General features: G+C 35.4%; 1 protein-coding gene across 3 annotated transcripts; it reads right to left on the bottom strand.

The window, feature by feature from the left end:
- Positions 1-359: 359 nt before the first annotated feature.
- LOC149063592 (RING finger and transmembrane domain-containing protein 2) lies at positions 360-23776 on the bottom strand. 3 transcript variants are annotated; one of them, XM_089255771.1, is made up of 8 exons: positions 23647-23776; positions 19496-20023; positions 14873-14949; positions 13545-13645; positions 10594-10747; positions 8779-8994; positions 2989-3090; positions 360-512 (listed from the first exon to the last, which is right to left on the bottom strand). In XM_089255771.1, the coding sequence occupies exons 2-8, from the start codon at positions 20016-20018 to the stop codon at positions 381-383; spliced, it is 1305 nt and encodes a 434-aa protein (XP_089111897.1). In that variant the 5' UTR covers positions 20019-20023; positions 23647-23776; the 3' UTR covers positions 360-380. The 3 variants fall into 3 exon arrangements, with proteins under 3 accessions (XP_089111897.1, XP_089111899.1, XP_089111898.1); XM_089255773.1 differs by having other exon boundaries at positions 23424-23654; XM_089255772.1 differs by lacking the exon at positions 23647-23776 and adding an exon at positions 23165-23431.
- Between the last annotated feature and the right edge of the window lie 205 nt (positions 23777-23981).

The raw sequence follows: 23981 nt of genomic DNA, 5'->3' as shown, positions 1-23981 counted from the left end.
TATTTTCGTTACAAATTTTTCAGAAATCAATAGAGAAATGCAGTTTTTGTACATAAACACTTTCTTTTTTTAATGACTTCAATATCTTTCTGAAAGATTACATTCAGCGAATTCAAATTCGGACCAGTTAAAAGAAAAAAAAAATTCAATTCTGGTTCACAAATGTCCCAACACTTGACGTAATAAACATGATGCAACTCAATAAAAACCTTTTAAATTCATTGGCGAATTTCACCAGTGTAAAATAAAAATTATTATGAAGATTCGACGCTGAAACAAATTTATTTTAAAACCATTTGCAATCAAGTGTGTGTGTGATCTTGACTATATTTTTTTTCTCGGGAACACATAGGCACGAAAACAAAATTAAAAGTTTTTATTTAAAATATCTGTAGAGCTAGTGAGGTGGCACCATCTCTCCATGTAGGATCATCTGCAATTTGAGCTCTGCAAATGGGACAGGATCTCTCTCTATCGAACCACAATGCTACGCAGTCTTCACAGAAAATATGCTAAACAAACAAAAGAATTTATTTTGCAAACATTTGGTTCATTTTGGAGCATATTTGTTCATATAGTTGAAAAATGCCATCGAGGGTTAATTTAAAAATATAAATTTTGAAAAAAAGACTACACAATCGGGAAAACACTCAATTCCCCCAAAATAAATTGATATCTATCAGACAAGGTTTTAAAAAACTTAGTGCGATTTAACTGCAGGGGATCTCGCTCGTTTAGAACATTTTCCCTGCTTAATACCACTTATTGTCTCATGGTCCAAACTTTTACTAATACAGTGGAAATTTGTTAATTCGAATTTTGCATATTTCAAACTTTTACAACCTTCCCTTGAGTGCTCTATCTAATTTAATGTTCTTGTTTAATTTGAATTTTTTTCAAATATTTTGGATTTTGAATACAAAGGAGAAAAATCAGGATTTTAATAAGAGCAAATGTGGACGGTTGGAGAAAATCCACAAGCAGTCAGATGCAGTGTTCACCGATACACATTTAAATGCATGATTCATGCACATCAAAGTACAATTTTATTCCTCTAAATTTTGTTGAAGACTGAAAATACTCCTTCAAAAATTTTATGTAATTTTTTTAGTTATTTCTCACTGACTAAAAAAAAAAACTCAGGATTTTGAAGAATAGTAAAATTACTCTTCAAAATTATATATATATTTTCGGATAACACTGGTCAGACGTTGTTTCTCTGGACTAATTTGTTGTTTCTTCATTATTCATGGCTAATTAATTGGCTGCTGTGGACTAATTGCACTATTGATTGTGGCTTTGAGGAGTTAGCTCAAAAACAGAAGCCATATTTTGTCGAAGATATATGTCCTTATGGTAGATCATGGGATTGCAGGTGAATGAAGAGGACATTCAAAAACTAGTGGAAAAAGATGACTAGGAGTACCACTCCTTTGGGCTCCCACTCAAAAGTAGGATGGAGAGGGTACCCCCTACCCAGACAACATAATCATAGCATAATAAGAAAAAATCTGGAGTCTTCCACAGTACAGTCTGTCAACTCTCTTCAATAATGTACGCAGCAAATTATGAAGGCATGAAAGTTTAAGAATGACACTCTTCCGAGACCAATTTCAAAAGCACAGAGTAAATCACACAGTCCAATGTAAATAAGTCAAAGTTAACCAGATGGTTTTACTGCAGTCAATCTTTTTTAAAGGGATTTGTTTACATTTTACTGTTTAATGCCATTTTTGACAAATGAAACACTTGTGTTTCTAGCTCTTTACTGAGCATTGTAAATATTGTTTGTGTATCTGCATGCTCTAAAAATACAGAAGACAATTAAATACTATTGGGTAGAATCAGAATCACCAAACCTAGAATAGGCCTACGCATTGAACTGCTTTGTTATGCAAACTGTTCACCTATACACAAAATGTGCACTATAATTTTGAATGATGAATGCTAGTTACTGTCGAAGACCATGAAGTAGTAAATACAAAATTATTTTTTCCTATACGGACACACAGAGGTTCTCAATGACCACTCTACATGTTGAACCCTCAAACTATGCAAAAGAAAAATTAATAAACAAAATCACCCACATACAATAACCTAAAAACAAAAAAATGATACAATTTCTTCTTAGGCAGAATCATTAATTGCAATCTACTACATTCGTACTATTTGGTAATATATTGATGATTCCCTCCTCAATTAAAATTACACAAATTTTGTTGTTTGTGGAAAAAGTAGGACAAGTGGGAGCCCTGACTGATGGATCTCCAGTGCACACAAGAGTTTATGGATGGGGTCTCGTCTGAGGAGGATGAAGAGAAAAATGAGGAGAAATCAATTAGTTCAGATGAGATTAGAGAAATGTATAAAATTTGGGAGGCTAAGCAAAATTTTGTAGGAAAGAACCATCCAAATAGAGCTGTAGAAGTGTGAGCAACGAATTTGTCCAACAAATGTTAAATTTTAATTTTCCGTGAAATCTTGGAAAGGAGGCAAAAACAAGTGTTATCATCAAAATGGTTCATTTATTGAAGTCTGTGGTTATTGAAAGATTGTGGTCAGCCAGCAGATAACAGTGAGTCCATAAGTCGTCTTGAACATTAGTGCTCCTTTTTCTTGTATATAATTCAGAATAAGTTAATTTGTAAGCATGGGACTGCATTGCATGTTTACCTTATTATGGCATTATTAGTTATTATACTATTATTGTGTTGTTTTATTTATTCAATGCTGTTTTCATCAGTCATTATGTTTGATTCAATGTACGAGTGATTCAGATTATGAGCACGTTCACATAACATATTATGCTCATAAACCGAAGATCCACTGTATCTCAGTATGAAAGATACATCTAGAACCAGCTTGTTATATTCTCTTAAAAAAGGGAAAAATTCATTTTTTCCAGGGTAATTAGAGATGAAACTATAGCAAAAAAATTACACACTAGGTTGAAGATAAGCTACAAAATTTGTGATCAAAGATGCCTACCTTGCATTGAAGCATCGATGGGGATTTATAGTCTTCTTGACAAATAGGACAGCATTCACCAGCTTCTTTGACTTGACTAATTGAAGGAGTGATGCCATACATCTGTGAAAAGTTCCACAATGACAAAATAAAATAGTTAATTGTTGAAGTTGACATGCAAAAGTGGCAAAAGCATTCCTGGATGTTCCAGCCAGAAATGCTCTGCTCACAAGCAACAGGTTCAAGATTCTTGCTGTATATCAACAGATTTTAGCTTCCATTTCATTTTTCGAGATACAAACTACCGAAGAAGAAAAAAACAAAACTTATTTCAAAGCTGTATGAATACGGAAAATTAAAACTAAAAAGCAGCATAAGTAATTTCTAGTCTATGTATTCAAAAAGGCATTTGTACTGTGTCCGATTATCATTCATTGAGTTTAACGAGCTCCCTCTCAAACATTTTGGAAATTATTATTATTAAAAGGCAACTGGTGAAGTGTGGATGGATAATGTACCGTGTTTCCCTGAAAATAAAACCTACCCCATCATGCACTAGCATGATTTTTCAGGATTCTCCTAATATAAGCCCTAGTTAAAATCATCAATTAGATGCATTTAGTACATCATTACAACACACGACGAATGTATTGAACCATAAAAAATGACTATTGTTATTTATTATCAAACAAAAATGTTAATGAACAATTTCATTCAAATTAATACCATAAAACCTCTTTTGTGGACACCGGCAGGACCAAAAAATTCATCCATGAATCAGTGGTAACCGGTAATCAGGGATTTGAAATACATGATTTTATTATACAGGGGGGAAATTATTATTTTGCTGTTTTAAATTCAAAAAAAGGGTGACTGCATCTAAGGGGTGTTCATTAAGAGGAGTTATACTGCACTTGAAATAAATTATAATATAAACTAAAATTAAATTGTCGTTAATACCTAATCAGGCATCCTTGGACGAGAGATGAACACCCATGTAAACAGATAAATTTGAGGCTTTGACTTTTACCAAAGCAAAATTAAGAAAATTTCGGGAGAAACCGCGAGACACCCAGGCTCTGTCGGAAGGAGAGTAAGCACTTTGCCCACCGCCCAAAGGGGAACCAGGACATCTCTGGCAAAATCAGAATTTATTGATATGTCAAAGATTACATATGGTGCATTGTAATTAAAATTAGGTGAGAATCAAATGAATCAATTGAAAGTCAAAGTGTGTATGTGTGCAACCGGCACCAATAATAAACAATCATAGAAAGTTGCATAAAATCACATCACAAAAGGTGCAATAAGAAGTTTGATCGATCAAGGATTGTATGACAGAAGGGAGGAGCACTCCATTCCGCTCTGGCAGTTCAATCCACCCAGTCTAATTCACTCTTGAGCACTGTTGATGATCTTTGAACAATTTTTCTGGGCTTCATTAGATTATGGATTTATCCTAATAATTGCTTGCTAACAGTGATTCACTGCCACAGCATTTCTAACAATAAATAAAAAAGCAATATATGACATATTTTGGCTACCCAATGAATGCAGTTGTAATAAGTAAACAACATAGTTTTTCAGCATGCTCCTAATATAAGCCCTGGTTCTTTTTTGGAGCAAAAATTAATAAAAGACCGGGTCTTATTTTTGGGGGAAACACCGTATTTGCGAGGAAACTAACATGGGTTCAGGAAAATCATGCGTAACCAATCTTCTTTCCTTCCATGATAGCATTTTCCAACCTTTTTCATCCCATGGCACAGTTGAACTCCCGTGGTAAAAAAAATTAATTCTAATAATTTAATTATTAAAAATAATTATGAATCATGAGTTAACTACTACAATTAACTATTAATGATAATTATTACAAAAATAATATGCAATTTTTGAAACAAAACTTATATATCTGAGTTTCGCAAATTTGTAGAATATTTTCTTTTTTGGACAAGGAAACACTAAAGCTTCTTCCAAAGATATTAAATGTGATCGGATTTTATTTTTAATATTGCTCATTACAGAAAAACGGGTTTCCACAAATGTGATGTTAGAACCGAATTATTTTGCTTCTTTTTCAACATTTCAAAACATGCTCCATCAACTGATTCCCAAATTAAAATCTATTACTAAACAAATAAAATCAAAATTTAATATCTATTTTTTTGGTATTTCTCTCACAACTTATTTTTTCTGTTACCACTTCTACTTTTCAGTAAAATGTTGGTTCTAACGTTCATACTCTTCAAACTTTGAGACTCTAGGAGCCCTTTTTAAGAAAATAATTCTATGGCAGTACCCACTCCAGCCTTGTTTTTCCTCCTTTTACTAAACTTACTGATTTTAATTTTGCTGGAGTGGCTACTGAGTCTCAATGCTTCTTGGAGCACAAATTGTGAACCAGGCCTTAAAAGAAATAGAATTTCTCACCTAATCAAGAGAAAGTACTTGTATCTGTTGGATGAATACTTTTATCAAAATGGTATGCAATCAATTGAATATTAGAAAAATGTGTTTAATAAGGACCTCATGAACTTTACACCTCTGTAATTCAAATGTTTTAATTGTATATTTTATATTTCCACCCTTTCTCTCCAACAAATTTAATAGCCTCGCCCAGGACTTGTTTTTGTTATGACTTCGATCATAACATATTTGATTGAAGTCATAACACATACTTTATGTAAATTATATTATTGTTTTAGATGGCTAGATATTGTGCATAAAGTGTAGGTGCTTTTCTTTTTCTTCTCGGCTGGTGAAAGGGAATTTTCTCACGGATCGTGGGAATGGAAGTTTGACCACATGGCCCCCTCGGACATTCCTTAGATGGACGAGGTCCACTTTCACTTGGGAAGGGGTGGGGTGGTCTAGGTTCCTGGAAACGGAACAGCTGTCGTATGGTCCGCCACTTGGCGATTATTTGGCGCCACACATGTCTGATGGCCCGACGAAGAGTCGCCAAGGCCGTCAGACACTACGGACGCCGAAAAAAAAACCATTAGCATGCAAAACATAATAGAAACCACCAAGCATAAAAATATAAAAAAATATCAGTTAAAAAAAAATTACACCTGGCCCATTTTTTTAATAATAAAAAGATCGGGGCATAAGGAATTCCGGGCATAAATATTCTATGCATTAAAACTAAAACCCGGACCCTTTTTTTTAAATAAACGGATCCGGGCATGTTGAATAAATAAATAAATATTCTATGCATTAAAACTAAAACCCGGACCCTTTTTTTTAAATAAACGGATCCGGGCATGTTGAATAAATAAATAAATATTCTATGCATTAAAACTAAAACCCGGACCCTTTTTTTTAAATAAACGGATCCGGGCATGTTGAATAAATAAATAAATATTCTATGCATTAAAACTAAAACCCGGACCCTTTTTTTTAAATAAACGGATCCGGGCATGTTGATTAAATAAATAAATATTCTATGCATTAAAATTAAAACCCGGACCCTTTTCTTTAAGTAAACGGATCCGGGCATGAAAAATTCTGTAGGTTCATTTTAAATAATAAACCGATAAAACAGAAGGCATGGCAATGGATGAATAACTAATAAATACAACGAAATAATAAAATGCTGTTCCAATGGATGAATAACTAATAAATACAACGAAATAATAAAATGGTATGATACAACCTGAGCAGTAGATAATCCAAATAACTAGAGCTACAGAAGGGAGGAATAATAATGAGAGAGAGAGAGAAAGACGCGCTGGAAATGGAACAACGGCTGCTTAGAATTTTTGAAAAAACGCGGTGAACAAAAGAAAAATCCTGTTTGTTGAAGCCAGCGCCATCTAGTATTACCCAACGAAACCGGAAAAGTGTTAAAAAATACGGCAACCCAGAGAAGCATTATGACGGTCTTGGCGACTTATCGCGAGAAAAAAGTCACCAAAGTCGTGGCGGACCATACTGCATCTGTTCCCTGGAAACTATCCGTGACGTAGATCTCATCCAGCACGCTGATTGGCTCAAAGTCCCACTCCAGGAGCACTATCTTGTAAGTTTCGCTTCTCTCAGGGCGATTCTTGATGAGTATGTCGAGGTGTTAAGATATAGTAAATTAATACTTGAGCACGACTTCGATTTCCGTGCTTGTGGTGTGTGAATATAGTAAGGGTGTATGGAAAGGCACGTCTAAAAGATGGGTATCGTTGTAATCTTTTGTTATTTATATTATATATATATATTGTGATTATGTAATTAAGGAGTCATGTAATTCCTTTTTTTCTCACAACGCAAATGTCCTATTCATGAAGTAAATGTAAAACTTTAAATTCTAATCGACTCGAATCCTTTCTTGAAGTTTTGTTTAAGTCTTTTGATATTTTTTGTAACGAGTAAATATAACATTTTTCAATTCAGGGACTTTTGACACGTATTTTTGTAGAAGATAGTATGTAAAAACATTATTCAATTTTTTTTTCATATTTTCATTATTAAATCATACTACATGTATAGAGTCTCAATTTTGGACTGCATCAGAAAAAATATTTAATTTTCTCTGAAATTTTTCATGGCACACCAGTTGAAAAACGCTCTTCTATGATAAGGCTTTGGGCAAAGGGAAAAAATGTGAAAATTGTTTACCTTGATTTCCAAAAGGCATTAGATGCAACCATCTGGCAAACTCTTGAAGTGTTTACATGAGAGTGGTCTTGCAGGCAGGGCAACTTGAATTGGATATTATCATGGTTCTGGGATAGATCACAAAGGGTAATGGTCCATGAGGAATTTTCTGATTAGACAGGTGTCACAAGTAGAGTTGCTCAAGAAAATGTCCTTGTGGCTTCATACTTGTTCACTTTTTATCGATAAACTTGATTGGTGTATTCATGGGATAATTAGCGAATTCAAAGATGATATTAAATTAATGGGTGTAATCAGGAATAAAAGCAATAGGGAGTTGCCCCAGACCACCTTACACAGAACTGCAGCATGGGCAAATGAACGGAGCTTGATTTTCACCGTTGACCCCACCGTCACCACAGTGGTGGTCGGCTGAAGTTGGTTTCCTGTGGTTCCCAACTTCGAGGCACAAATGCGAGCTGATCTCCCCGTTAAAAAGTCTCGCCACAGAGAGCAACAGGCCTACAACGATAAATCATTCAATCATTACACTTCACTCATAGTTAGAAAAACTGGTGGCAGATGGCAGCACTACACAAAAAAGCATTACACAGAAACAAACTTCACACCAGGGTTCACTACACGTACACGCACGTTCCAACATGTACCAATTCGTTAGAGGTTCTGCAGAGGAATATGGACGAGGTGCATGTCTGGTTTAGTAGTAGTAGTAGCGTTGACAAGTGCATGGTGACTCATTTTGATTCAAACAACCTGCGTTTCACTTATGTTCAATAGTAATATTATTCTGGATACAGCTCCAGGCTATGGTGTCACAGAGAGGTTTTCTTGAATACGGGTTGTGAATAAATGAGATAGCTTATAACCCAGGGAGTCTAAAGTTCTACAGCAATTGACAGGTTTAAAAAAAAATACAATGTTTATAATGGGATGAATTGAGAAGTTATCTATACTTAGATAAGACAACCATAACTTTTTATGGTTGTATTATATTTTATTGAAGACATACAATTATTTTTTCACTGTAATTGCTTTTTTTTGGGTTGTTGTATTTTAATTATATTTGACATCCGTATTTTATGTGGGCATAGTTTTTCAGCCACCTCATTGAGCATATTGCCCATTGTGGCCTTTGCGTTTGTATTTGTAAGCAAAACATATAACAAAAACATTCGATGATTTTTTTTAAATACTCACTTTACTCTGTATCACTTTCAAGAATGTGGTTTTGCACATCTTTGCCTTACTCAACGTGCTTTTGCATTTGAAAATCAAATATGCAGCAGACAAGATGACGCCAAACACTTTGCTTGGGCCTTGGTACGACTCTGAGAAGAAATAAAGCCAATGTTGCATTGGAGCAATAGTTCTGTATAACTGAGAAGCTCGCTCAATGAACAGGTAGTGCTTACCCTAACATGTAAAGAGACAATGATATATTATAAACAAGATTTCAAGATTGTTGATTCAAACACATTAGAAGAAGCCTTTTTCATCATGGGTAATGTATCACATTGCAGGATTTACATAATACATTTGTTTATGCACAATAAACTAGAGATGTGAGGTAAGAATATTCTCCTGGATGTAAAAATTGGAGAATAATCGAGAATATTCATTTTAAATAATTTAAATTTTTTTACTAATTTTGTTTATATTGTGAAATATAAATCAGTTTTCATTACCTGAAACATTTACAACAAAACAATTTTTGGTATAATCACCCCCCAATGACAACTTTTAGTTCGAGAATATTCTCAGAATATTCTCCAGGTCATGATGAGAGGTTTTAAAAGTTTGGTTATAAAGATTTTTAGAAACCTTTAGATTAAACCCTTAAAAAATTATTTTAAAATTAGATAAATTTTCAGAAATAAGTTCAAAACAAACGCAATTAAACCAAAGTTGATTGATAAAGAAAGCTATTCATATATATAATCACCTTTATTCTAAGATACAGAACTGTTTTCTTCAATGCACATACACTTAAATTCTGTATCACTCACATTTCTTTAAATTCGTGCAATTCAGCTCTGTTGGTTCTGCTTTCAAACTTTAATATTGTGGTCTCAAAGCTTCAATATTCCCATCTTCTTGATGGGAAGAGAAACGGGGACAGAGAATATTCTCTCAAAGGACTACTATTAGAAGTTACTAAAGAATATTCTTATCAAAAATAATTATTATTCTCAAGTTATTTATAGAGATTATTTATTATAATACATGTTATTACATATATTCTTGATATTACTCTCTGGAAAGATTTCGGAACTGAAGAATATTCTCATCAAGGAGAATATTCTCTGGAAGGACTATATTATTAATAACTTCAACATAATTCTTATTATTTCCTATAAAAATATTCCCCAGTAATTTATGAAAGTAGTCCTTCCAGAGAATATTCTCAAGGATATTATATGTAACTGTATTTCTAAATAACAGAAGAATATTCTCATCAAGAACCTATATAAATATTCTCAAGTTATTTATAATAGTAGTCCTACCAGAGAATATTCTCCAAAAGATTACTCTCGAGAATTTTACATCTCTACAATAAACCCTCTTAATGAACACCTCTTACATGCAGTCATCAATCTTTTACAGCCAAATAATAATTTCCCCTTTTATAATAACTGTATGCCTTTAAAACCCCTGATTAACACCTCTTTTATAAACAAATTTGTTGTCCTACCAATGTCCGCAAAAGAGAAGGGTTTTACTGTATTTAATTCACATTCATCAACAAAATTAGAGTGTTGAATGTCATGAAAGAAAATGAAATGAAACAACATCACTGAAATCACCACTCTTTGAAGTATGATTTAAGACCAGTAGCATATACAGTGGAGAGGAGAGGCGGGAAAAGATTGTCTTGTTTTTTATTCCCAAAGGTATTTTTTACCACCACAGCAGCTGATGATTTACAATGAATAAAAAACTTGGAAAAACAACTTTTTTTCAGTTGTTGCCCATAAACGATATATATCTAGCCAAATTTTTCATTTTACTCACCTTCCGATGGAAAGCTATTATTCTCGAAGGTATAGCAACTACGCATACTTTAAGTAAAACCGTCACCATCCTTATAACAAAGTCTGTCACTGTGACCACCCATAGTACGTCCCAAATGTGTACGGGCGAAGTGTATGGTGCAATGAATATCAATCTGGAACATAAGAGGAGAGAAACACTGTTCATTATAGATAAAAAAATGATTCACCGAACAAATCAGGGGTGCCCATAGTGATGACCAACAGGACATCATGCTTTCAGAGAGCCCACATATGCCATATACAGTTTACTGTCTTAAAAAATGAATGAAGAAAAAAATAGTAGCATAAATATTTCTGTAACAAAACAAAGTGGCTACGTTTTAAATATGAAAATGTATTAGAATATTCTAAATGATATAGAAAATTTGTGAAAGTTATCGTATGAAGGGGCCCAGCAACTAATTTTGCACATCTACGGTTACATGTAATATAGGGCCGCCATGAAATAAAAAAGCATATACAGGGTGGATGAAAAATCAAAGACACATTCTGAAAATTACAGTCGAATCCCATTATAATGAACTCCAAGAGACTGAAGAAATCACTTCATTATAACTAAATTTTGTTTTTGAAAAGCACACGAGCAGTTAGAAGGCATGCATTCAATGTGAATGCACTCTAATTTTGAAAATTCAATGTGTGCATGCAATTGGCGATAAGAAGAAGGATCTCTTTTTATTTTTTCGCTTCATTTTTCCATAAAACTTAACTGGCCCTTCATTAAAAATTCTTGTAGTCATCGAAGCCCTCTGACTTGATTTATAATTGCAAGGCAGTGTTTCCACGTTCTTCAAGCACCATGAATTCACAAATTTTCCAATCATCATCACTTTTCTTTTTTTTGGTTCCATTCACGTTGCAGCAAAACAAAGCAGTTAAGGGTCGCTTGGAGTTTTTGCCACCAATGCACTTGCCTTTTTTGAATGTCAAAGTTTTGTTAGGTAACAGTTGGAAAAAGATTCCGGCTTTGTCAATTTTTGTTAAATAACATTAATTAAATACAAAATTATCAATGGCATTAGTTAATAAACTTTGAATGTTAATAACTTTTTTAATACTAATACTTGAAATTATTAAATGCTTCTAAATTTACTGAAATTGCTCATATGTTTATGATAACTGAACCCCAGGATTGAGAAAAAAACAGGGAAACATTATGCAGGATGCATAGGAAAGTCCTTTTATCCTAGAATAATTTGTGAACTATTGATCCTAGAAGCATACATCCAGATGGAAAATGTATCCAAATAATGTGTAAACCTCACATAGCACATGTCATTCATATTGCAAGGAGTTTTATATATAATTATTAAAATAAAATAATTATATTTATATATAGACAACCCGTCCTCAAAAACCCAATTAGAAAGTTGTTGCCCTGTCTCTCCTGATGCCAACAAAAAAAAATTCACACTTCCAAGTACAATATTCACTGAGATATTTGAATTTGAAAAAATCACTGAAAATGAGGGGGAAACAGCATATGAATCATAGGGAAAAGCTTGTCCGCTAGTTCAGGAGTTTCCTTCACTTTCAGATATTTTTGAATTCAAATATCTAAGTAAATACTGCACTTAAAAACATGAAATTTCTTTTATTGGGTTTGACAGAAACAGGACAACAACTTTTTAATCGACAGTTGCGGGACAGGGTGTCTGTATAAGAAGTTAAGCTTAAAATTTATTAACCCGTTCAATGTTTCTGACATAATATTACGTCAGAAGTTCCATGGAAAAAATACGAAACACCATTTTTTCGCTTGCCAAGTATAGGCACCGATATGAGATAACAAAGTAACCTTGGGAATTTTTTGTGAGTAAATAAAACCACGTTTTCGATATGAAAAATTCTTTTCCCCCTCTTTTCCTATGTTTGTCTTCGCTTGAGGGATGCATGTTACAATAATTTTGTAGAGAGAATTTAAAACTGACTAGTGCGTTATCAAATTAGAAATAATATTAAGTACAATATGCAAAGGCATGAAGTTAGTTAAAATATTACGGAACAAGCTAAACACATTATTTCTATTGGTATTATCGAGATGGTAGCAAATATTCAGTGGGCTTGGACTCGTGCATTGGATATGAGTTCATGCCTATGATAATTCGGCATTATATAGTCATCTGTCCATTATATTATACCCAATAGTTCTTTTCGAAAAGATATTATTCTTGAGAATATATTCCTCATATATACGCCATATCGTCTTTGTTATTGAAGCGTTAAAACCTATTTGGGCAAGTAATCATGCATAAAAAAATAATAATCTCACTAGAATAATCTTTTTTCCTCTGTTTTTCTCCAAACCCCAGGTTTCCACTTTTGGCTTTTGGTGGATCCTTGCATTAGAGAGGAAAAGATACATTTCATTGAAAGAAGGAGCGGGATCAAAAACATTGGAGAAGTTAACTATACAACTCTTGCAATATGAATGACGTATTGGAGGTCTACACATTATTCTGATACTTGTAGTGCATCCTAGTCTGTGTAGATGGCACACCGTCCTCATGCTTATTCTTGTGCATAGGTGCTTGTAAAAGTTCAGTTTAACTTTGTATGCTGATACATAAACATGTCTTCTTCCTTTTTGTACTCCTTGCTTATTATACATTAATAAACTGTTAAGTTTTATCATGTTGTATCTTGTGACTACATTGCATCAGAATATACTTTTCTAGATAGGAAGTATGCTTCTGGGATCACCAGTTTGTGAGTTACTCCAGGATAAAGGCACTTTTCTATGCACCCTGTATATAGGTGAGAAAAATCACGGTGAAATATCTCAAAAAAAAAAAATTTCTAATAGGAATGAACAAGTATTTGGTTGTCATTTTTAGCAAGCTCTAAACGTTTAAGGAACTCAGTACCCCAGATCATTTTTTTTTTAAACATAAACCGTCATATACTCACGCATATGCGAGACCTTCCTCGGCTAGTACTAGGTAGATGATTGATATGCACAGCATGAGGTTCAGAGAAACCAAAAGTAACCTCCACAAGCTTCTTTTACCCTGAAATTGACATTAATAAAATAATTTATCATTGTTAACCCTCCAATGGGCGAGGCCACATATATATCGTCAAAAAAACCCCTTTTTATTTCATCAATGACAAGCCCAGATATTTTGTAAATCTGATTTTTCAATGAAGCACATTTTCTCATCCCCTTTACTTTGCACCACCTACTGGAAATCATAAGAATTGGATTGGAATGGGAAAAGGATGGGAGAAACTATGAATCTGCTTCTGTTTAGAGAGTGAGTGCCATGTCAATGAGAGGCCAAAAATGTGACCTCGAGAGTGGTCATCTAAGCAACTAAAAGAGCAACCAAGAGCAGAGCTGGACAAATCACAAAAAAAATCTAGGCAGCAAAAAAAAAATTTACCTAAAGAAAAAGGTCCAAAATTCAAAGCATAGTGACCCCTCTTTCAAACTAGCAGATATGCTGCAACAAATTCCGAACATTTTATGCTGTTCTCAGCCTGCAATTTAGCAACTACACAAAGAAAACGTCAGGCGACAATACCATTTTTTCTAGTTGCTATGGCAACCTGTCACTTGTGATTTGTCCACCCCAACCTAGAGAGTATGCAAACATGTAAGCGCCTAAAGAGTGAGGTATCAGGTCAGTGAGTGACTGAAAGAGTGACATAGAGAATATGTATGCATAGGAGCGAGCTAAAGAGTGTGATGCTAGGTTAGTCAGTGCCAAAAAAAAGTGACCTAAAGCAGCGTTTCCTCAACTGCCAGGCAGTGAATGATTCACTGTCTCATTTCTTCCCATTTATACATGTGTATATATAACCAAGTCTCTTCCTCACATAAAATAGGCTTCCAAAGGCTGTGAACCTTAGGAAACCTAACTTAACTTAAAATACTTTCCTAGAGAGCATGTGAGCATATTAGTGACTAAAAGGGTGGCATAGTGAACAAGGAACAAAAATAGTGACCTAGAGAGTGTAAAAGCATGCAAGCAATCACAAAAGTGACTTGGAGACAGCGGCATACTTACTGTGGGGGGGGGGGGGTAAGCATCCAACTAATATGAGGAATGAGTGGCCAAAAAAATTAAATTTGAATGGGTAAAGGGTGGCAATATGTGTACAGCCCACAGGTAAAATAAATCTGCCTTCGATAACACTGTGTTAACATGTATATGACTGTCAAGGAACACACATGTACAAGGAAACCAAATAAGAAAAAAATTTGTAAATTGAATACTAAAAACAATATTTACCTGTTTGGCTACTTCATTTTTCACGACTTTATTTGAATGAAAAAATGTGGCGAAGAGTCCGACAACAACAAGTATACCTATGAAAGAAATTATTAATCAATCAGGACAAACGTAGCACTATGTAGCACAATTTTCGTCCTTGGTTAGCACACAGGCCACATTTTCCAATTATTTACACCTAAAAAAAGATTGAATACAGCAATTTCACACATCAAACTTTGGCTTTTATGACAACCATATTTTTATGGGCATCCTTTTATCAGCCACCTCGTTGGGCATATTGCCTGTTGTGGTGTTGTATTTGTATTTGTATTTGTGGCAACAGGATCAATATTGTGAATTGGTCATTTACCATCAACTCATTGGGTCACTTGAATTTTGAAAATGACAAAAAAAGAGCTTCACGCACGATTTTGAAAACTGTAAATAACTTTTAGAATATAAGATACGTGTATCTGGACGTTTAACAGAAATTAAATATTTCAGTTTAATAAAATTTTAAATTTAAAAAAAATGAAGAGACTTTTCCCATTTTTATTCTCATATACTATATTCGCCTGCTTATAACCCACAGTGGCGCATAATTCGCATGCAAAATTTGAAGAATGTATAATCTGCAGCTGCCGGATTAAAAAAAATATATAAACACTTACCCTGTCTTTCAATAATCTATTTATTGGTACACTAGTTTAAATTTATTCACGAAACTATATTTACGCATGAAACAAACTTTACAGTTCGACCAAAAACCTTCAAATTCAGACTCATCAGAATACTTACTCCTCAGGCTAACATCGTTTTCTACACATTATCCACAGCGATAGATAATCCACATTTTTTTTAAACATAATGCTAAAGTGGATTATATGGGGGGGGGGGGGAATTTCATCTTCATGTTTTATCTCCCAAAAATTATTTCTGTGATATTTTCTATGTGTTCTCCCTTATATATAGATGCTTGCAGAATTCTTTGGCAATGGTGCTCTTTTAAGTAAGCACTCTTGCATTTTTTTATTTGCAAAAAACAAACACAAAATACATTTAAAAGGCAAAACAAAAAGCACCACATGGGAAGAATAAGACATGAACACAGGGTGCCCTGTAAGTGCTAATGCTGTCTTTATCTCATCAACCATCCATCATACAGGTATGATTCTAATTCAAAAATTGCTCAAAAGGCATTCAAAAATTACCCTGTACCAGTTTTGAGAGTGAAAATACAGTGTGTTACAAAATAAAAAAAATGTAAATTTTTATACAGTCCCCTTGACGTCTAACTTCTCCTTAGAAAGTTCCTGCCCTGTATCTCCTGAGAGCAATAGAAAAATTCCATGTTTCTAAGTGCAATATTCGCTAAATTATTTTAATTCAAAAATCACAGAAAAGTTGGGTATTCTAACATGAGGAGCAAACAAATTGCCAATATTACAGGGAGGTTCCACGGTTCACCAGTGGGAACCTTGCGGAGAGTCATCATCAACCTCAGATAATATATTTGTGCACAAATGATAATATATTCGTGCACAAATAATAATACGTATATTCGTGCACAAATAATAATACGTATATTTGTGCAATATAAATTTAATTTAAAAAGAAATATTGTAAATGTGATTCTATTTAAATGCAATGTTTACCTCCACACCATTGGTGGGCAATGGACCACTTTTACGGTCACTAACGTCATGAGATTTTCATTGTGCAATAGGCCTAATATTGTAGACCCTGGCCAGGTCTCCAATGTTTATGTTTTGTGTAGTGCCAGTTTCCATATATCATTGTTGCATAATAATATTTTATTCTGTATAAATTTAGATGTTTGGTAAAAGGTTTATGTTCATTTTAGTGCCGTCAATTCTCAGTTTTGATTTGTTCGTATGATCGTGGATGACGAAAGTGTTTTCCTTATATAGCAGCAGTGTGCTCGGTATGAGCGCATTCGATCTCATCATGGTTGATTGCTGAGACGTTCCGTGAGAAGGGTCGCTCTACTTCCGTAGTCTTGATGATCTAGTTTCTCACTCCGGCACCATCAGAGTAGTGCCGCTTCTCCTCCTTGGTTGTTGTCTCTCAACCTGTCTTGGGGTCTTCATGTGAAAGTTTGAGGGAACACCCTCTTATCTAGCATAAGATTCTGCTGACAGACTTTGGGACATGTCTGCGTCCTCCCTGGACTCACCAACACAGTTTCTTGCTGGACTTGCACCGTTGGGAGGTGCTCCAGACTCTTGGGCAGTTCATCCAAATACTGAAGTTGTGAGAACTCTGAGATAATGAAGTCTTGAAAAGTACTTTGTCAATTTGATTCATTGAGAACGTTTCAATAACAATCTGTGATATTTTCTAACGTTAACATTTTAAAGAAAAATTTGTTTTGTTGCATTGTTTAATCCTAAAACATTTCAAATGTAAGTTTAGAAAATTTATATTGTTGATAAATGATTTAAGTGGAAAAACTTGCTTTTCGTATTGTCATTTGCTAACAAATTAATGTTGGGTGAAAAAAAAACCCAGGAAATGTGCTACTACTAAATCACAGACATGCACCTCATCCATTTCCTCAGCGGAACTTCTAACAAATTGGTACATGTTGGAATGTATGTGTACATATAGTGAACCTTCCGTGAAGTTTGTTTGTGTGTAATGCTTGTTATGTGCAGTGCAATCAATTTTTCAAACTATGAGTTTTTTCTCAATTCATAGTGATTGAAGTGTAATGAATAAATAATTATACCACTGTAGGTCTGTTGCTCTCTGCGGTGAGACTTTTTAGCGGGGAGATCGGCTCGCATTCGCACCTCGAAGTTGGGAACCACAGAAAATTAACTTCAGCCGACCACCACTGCAGCGACGGTGGGGTTTGAACCCGGCAATACAAATTTCCTTGCGATACGAGTAACTATGACCACTCGATCACCACAGCGGCCCAAGAAACGTACTGAGTTAAGGTACAGTAAGCACAGCCAAAAACTATCGAACAATGTTCCTTTCCCTCTTCTTTGCTGCCCTTTCCCAACTTTTCTCCCATTTTGAATTCAAATCTCTCAGCAAACAAACTTATCAACTTAGGTTTTTTTGCCTGCAGGAGATAAAGGGCAACAACTTTTTAACTGGAAATTAGAAGACAGAGGGACCGTATAATAATTTAGATTTTTTATTTTGTTACACTCTGTATTTTAACTCTCAAAACTGGTACAGGGTAATTTTTGAATGCCTTTTGAGCAATTTTTTAAATTGTAATCATACCTCCAGGATGGACAGTTGATGAGATAAAGGCCACATTAGCACTTACAGCACACCCTGTATGTAATACAGTCGAGAATTCCATTATAACCAACTCTAAAAGACTGGAGAAATACATTCGTAATAACAGAATTTTGTTACAAAGGAATTCCAGATTTTTACATTGTTTCCATGTAAACTTATCTGGGGAATTTTGAAAAGTCTCTATTAAAACAAGATTTTCACTAAAATGGTATTTGTTAAAACGGGAATTGACTGTATAATTAAATTAAAGAAAGTGGAATACAAAGAACATCTTAAAAAAAGTAAAAGGCTCATAAAAAGCTTCAGATATATCTGTTCACATGCTTGAAACTTTAGGCGGCGTTGAATAAAATCTCATCTTCATAAAAGCCTCTTATTTTATCACTGACAAGCCCAGATATTTTGTGAAGTTCAGTGCATCCGAGAATCATTTTTACGTTGTTGTAGACTGTGCACAGGGCCGTCCTTTCAACTTTTTCCAGGGGGGGGGGGGAAGCACATGTACTCAATGTATGTGTGTGTATATATATATACATTTTTTTAGTGTATTTTCAAAAGCCAGGTGGGGGCAACGCCCTCCCCCCTAAATGACGGGCCTGACTGTGCAATGACGTCAGCGTCCACCACTTCCAACAACTCTGGTAATAATTAATCAAATGAATCTTTTCGTAGTTATTATTGTACTTTTTGTTGTTTCAGCACGATGGAGAAACCTGCATGAGGTTTTTGCAATTTTCATCCTCTCAACATGGTTCGCGACACCATGTTCCATTGCAATTGTTGTTGTTCTTGATGCCCACTAACAACCACCTGAGTTTGTCGGTCCACATTAATAGAATACCCTGTATAAAGGAGTGCACATCAAAAATATCATGGCAATCACTTTCGGGAGCTAAAAATGTGAAGATAAAGGGTATATGTGGAAATAAAAGATAAAAAGTCCCATTATCGCTGTAATAAGATTTCACTGCGATATACATTTTTTAAAATTTAGGTGTTTAAATAGAACTTAAGCTGCCGCCCCTCACAACTTCCTGAATGGGTGTACCACATTCCTTACAGCTTTGCACAGGTAATAAAAGCAATCTCTGAGGCCGTTTTAAAAATCAGAGGGAGGAATTTTAAGAATCACACTTTCATGCCCTCTGGTGACAGGAATATTTGCATAATTTTTAGGTTCACTAATCATTTGCATATTGACATGTGTTTCAACTGTCTACCATGTTTTGCAGTAATTTAGCTATCACTTCTCAGTGCATTATTTTCAGGGAGTGTATGTAAACAAAAATTAACCATAATTTGTGTAACTAGCACTGGACACTCCAAATGAGAATTGCGTTGTTGTAAATGACCTACCTAATTTATGATCAAAAACCATCTTCATCAGTATAATCGAAAAAAACGGAATGTACTTTTCAGCAAATGTCAAAACCATTCGAAATTCGGGACTGTCACGTAAAGAGTCCATGTCTGAAACAGATTCTCGGTTCCGCGGTTCCTGCATGGCTGACTCCGCATTTCCCAAGTTGTTGGCACGAGGAGACGTATTGCTGCTGTTATTCTGCAGTTCGTCGACCATACCACCATGGTCGTCGTGGCCCATATCCATGACGTAATCATCCGAGGCTGGTTCCATTACCAGATTGTGTTCCATCCGGTCTCTTGGCCAAATTATGTTGCCGTACACATTGGCTGGCGGCTGGAAAGTCGTCGTGCTGTTGCTTATCAGTGGCGTGAGACCCTGCACGACGTAGTGATGCAGGTCCTGGATGTGCTGCGTAGCGCTCGAAGCCAAGTTGTGAGAATTCCTGTGTATGTGTTGCAGTGACCAGGGTATATGTTGATTAAGCAATCTGTTGTTATGGCCGCTGTCCGCCATCTTACCTGAAAAGAAAATATGACTTAAAAAATGGAATTTTTTCTCTGCGTGAATTTTTTTTAAGTTTTGATTTTTTTTTTTTTTTTTTAAATAACAACGTGATCTTCACGTATTCCCAAGGGATCAGCACGATCCGTCCATTTGTTAGTGTTAGTAGGCTAGACATCCATGCCCGAACCGGGATTCGAACTCAGACCTGCACAGTGAGAAGCTAGTTCCCTAACCACTCGACTGCCACGCGGCTAACTAAAGCCTAAGCAGCTGCCCGGAGGCTGACGTATTGTGTTGCCATCTGTGGGCTACACAAATTTTTCTGCCCCTCTCCCATTCTCGGGGGGGGGGGGAAGCAGTGCCATCTTAATGCATGGGCCCACCCAGGCATGGCCTGAAGCCTCAAGTGAAGAAGAGCCTAAAAAAAATGAGTAGTTGAACTTTTTGGGAATTTGCCTGATAAGGTCAAAAATCACTTGGCTCTAGGGCCTATGATGCTCTTAAGATGGCACTGAAGGGGTGCCCTCCTCCAGACAATATCGACCTCAGCCTACCACAAACACTATGGCAAGGTGCTATGTGCTAGGGTTACTGCTCATCTTCATACAAAAGTCTACAACGCTTCTCAGGCCTTCGAATTATAGCCAGTGCAGATACATTAAATCTACGCGATCAGCCAGAATGCGGGGGAAAAATTTGAAAATAGCATGGGAAAAACAATACGGAAATAGCATAGAACAGAAAATCCGGAGCCATCTACATTTTAGGACTTGGAAGAATTATGTTGACAACATATCACTGTTTTGGCGCATACAAAAATTTGCCGACAAAACGGTATACCAGTTATTGGGAATTGACTTTACTTGGTAATGAATGTCTCCAAAATTGGTTTGTAATATATGCTACATGTTTATGAATATATATATACAATAACGTATGTATAAAGAACGTGTAAATATATAGTAAGATGTAAATATATAATAACGTGTAAATATATAGTAAGGTGTAAATATATAATAACGTGTAAATATATAGTAAGGTGTAAATATATAATAACGTGTAAATATATAATAACGTGTAAATATATAATAATGTGTAAATATATAATAACGTGTAAATATATAATAACGTGTAAATATATAAAATAAGACACACCAATTACACACCAAGGGGAGTCAAAAGTAACATAGAGAAATCACGGTGAACCGAAACCACTGAATTCATGAAATTGGTCAGAAGTATTTTTCACGGCACAAAAACTAACTAAGAAAGGATTTTTTCGAAATTCAACCCCTAATGGTCATATTCCCCGACAGAGTTTAACTGCAATCGCAGGTTAAAGGATTAGAGATCGACACGGATTGGTTAAAATCCCAAATTTAACCCTATATTCGTGAAATTTGGTCAGAAATTTTGTTTCATCAGGTGACTAAGTAAGAAGGATTTTTTCTAAATTACACCTTTCAGGGATTCATAAAAGGGTTCAAAGGTAACAGTGAAATCCCGCCGAGCCAAAAACCACTGAAGCTAATATTCATAAAATTTATCAGAAATTTTATTTCATGACGTAGAAACTAACTAATAAAGGTTTTTTTGAAATTCGACCCACCCTAAGGAGGTTCAAAGATAACATCCATAAAATATGGTCAGCAGTTTTATATCATGTCATCGACATTTTATGTTCATCCACTAAGAATGGTTTTTCCGAAATTTGACCCCTAAGAGGAGGTCATATGGAGAAATCCTGTTGAGCCGAAACCGCTGAAGCTATAAATATGAAATTTGATCAGTATTTTTTAATAACTATTGTAATGTTGTGACTCACTTAGAAATATTTTTCAACATGGGTTCAAATGTTATATGGAACAATCATCACTGAGCCTAAATCGCTGAAGCCATAAATATGTAAAAAATTAGTAAAATGTTTTCATTATTTAAAATAAAAATATTCTAGATCATTCTCCAATTTTTACATCCAGGAGAATAGTCTCACGTCACATCTCTACATATGCTCGCACACTGTTTTAGTCACTCGTATGTTTTCAGACTGCTTTGGTTGCTCATATGTTTTCTGACTGTTTTGGTCACTCCCATGCTCACAAACTCTCTATGTAACACTTTTTCTTTTGGTCATTTACATGCTTGCACACTGTTTTGGCCACTCTCATGCTCATAAACTCTGTAGCTCCCTAGGTCATTCACATGCTCATACACTCTCTAGGTCACTCTTTTGGCCACTCACATGCTTGCACACTGTTTTGGTCACTGCCATGCCATGCTCCTAAACTCTATGTAATTCTTTTGGTCATTCACATGCTCACACACTCTTTAGGTCACTCACATATTTGACCACTGTTTTGGGCACTAACATGCTTGGACACTGTTTTGGTCACTCATATGTTTTCATACTATTTCGGTCATGTGCATGTTTGCAGACTGATTTGGTAGCTCACATGTTTGCACTCCCTTTTGGTCACTCACTGACCTGTTGCCTCACTCTCTTTGTCAGTGTTCTGGTCATTCACATTCTTGCAAACTCTATGTTGGGAGGTACGATTTATTGTTTAGGTTCGGTGAATTGTCTCAATTTTTACAGGACATACATTTTTCTGTCAATTTTGGCTCCTTTCAGGGATATCATATTGCCCCCATCACTCCCCTCCTTTCAGACCCATGACAGACATTTTTACCTGCAAATGAAGTGGAGGCAGACACCTTCCGCTGGTAATGAGGTGAAGACTGTGAATAAAGCCAAAGCAGATATCTCCAGCTTTGAATGGAGCCGAGACAAACATATTCAGCTTTAAATCGAATGGATACTGATATCTCCAGCATTAAATGAATCAGAGGCAGACACCTTCTGCTGGGAGTGAGGTGGAGGCAGATATCTCCAGCTCTAAATGGAGCCAGGGCAGACATATATCAGCTTCGAATCAGGTGGAGGCTGACATCAGCATCCGCAACCAATAAAGATGAGGTAGAGACCCATCAGCTGTGAATGTTTTGGTAGCAGACAATCAGGTTTCGTCAAATCGTCCTGTATTTTACGGTACAGATAAATTTCCCCTCCCCCTCGATTTTGACTCTTGGGAGGTGCGATCGCCCCCTAACCCCCAGATCTGCGCCCAAGAATTAGGTAGAACTTTGGCACTTACCTAGAACTATATAGCTGAGGAGGGAGAAAAGACTAACTAATAACAAATAACAACAATTTTTAGCTTAAGCTTACACTTGTCATCTCTCGACCTTAACAAAGAGTGACATTTCAAGGAATCCCACTAAAAACAGGTTCCCATTTGACCTCATGACAGTGACCTAAATTACATAATAATAATAACATCCTCAACTGTAGCGACAAGGCAAACAAACCTATAAATAGGCCAAAATAAATCACAATAGTATTGCCCTACGTACGTGGTAACAATCCGAGAAATGTATCGAGATAGACAGATTGGATTAAAGGTCACATAATCTATAAACACCAAAGATATTGGGTTTTTTTTTCTCCCACGTGATCTACAACGTAACATAAACAAATAATTACCGGAATCAAGTGGGGGGAAGGGAGGAATGGAATGATATTTACGTTTGAGGGAATGTAGGTGTTGGGGAGGGGGAATGGAGATAATATACATACCTTTCTATGAATTGATTACAGTTGTTTAGGAGGCCATACATGAGCTTTATGCACAAGTTATTCGGTCGGCCTTAACTGATGATCTGCTGAAAGGGTAAACACACACATCTGTGATTCGTCCTGCGGGAATGATGACGTCAGTGTGATTTCTTTGAAAAAGAAAAAAAGAAACCCGGAAACGGCAGAAACGCCAAACTGACCATATTTGTTCGAGAAAAATGCGTGAGAAATCGGGACTTGTTTGAAAATACGAGACTGCCAATTCACTCCAAAATGATGCCAACTGTAAATAAAATGGCTTGATCGAGGCTGAAAAAGCAACTTTATATTCCTTA

This window comes from Pholcus phalangioides, unplaced genomic scaffold (assembly GCF_987345545.1).
Source record: "Pholcus phalangioides strain wild (caught in Gottingen) unplaced genomic scaffold, Ppha-v1.0 ptg000172l_1, whole genome shotgun sequence".
In the NCBI taxonomy this organism is placed as follows: Eukaryota; Metazoa; Arthropoda; class Arachnida; order Araneae; family Pholcidae; genus Pholcus; species Pholcus phalangioides.
The sequence above is the reverse complement of the archived record's forward strand: the minus strand, read 5'-3'. Positions and strand labels throughout refer to the sequence as shown.

What these genes read in the sequence shown, in the direction of transcription:
- LOC149063592 (XM_089255771.1), bottom strand. Translation starts at nt 20,018, where the DNA reads ATGGCGGACAGCGGCCATAACAACAGATTGCTTAATCAACATATACCC. An exon ending in AAAATGAAGTAGCCAAACAG is followed by an intron (nt 13,646 to 14,872) that starts GTAAATATTGTT and finishes TGTCAATTTCAG; the next exon opens with GGTAAAAGAAGCTTGTGGAG. An exon ending in CATCGATGCTTCAATGCAAG is followed by an intron (nt 513 to 2,988) that starts GTAGGCATCTTT and finishes TTGTTTGTTTAG; the next exon opens with CATATTTTCTGTGAAGACTG.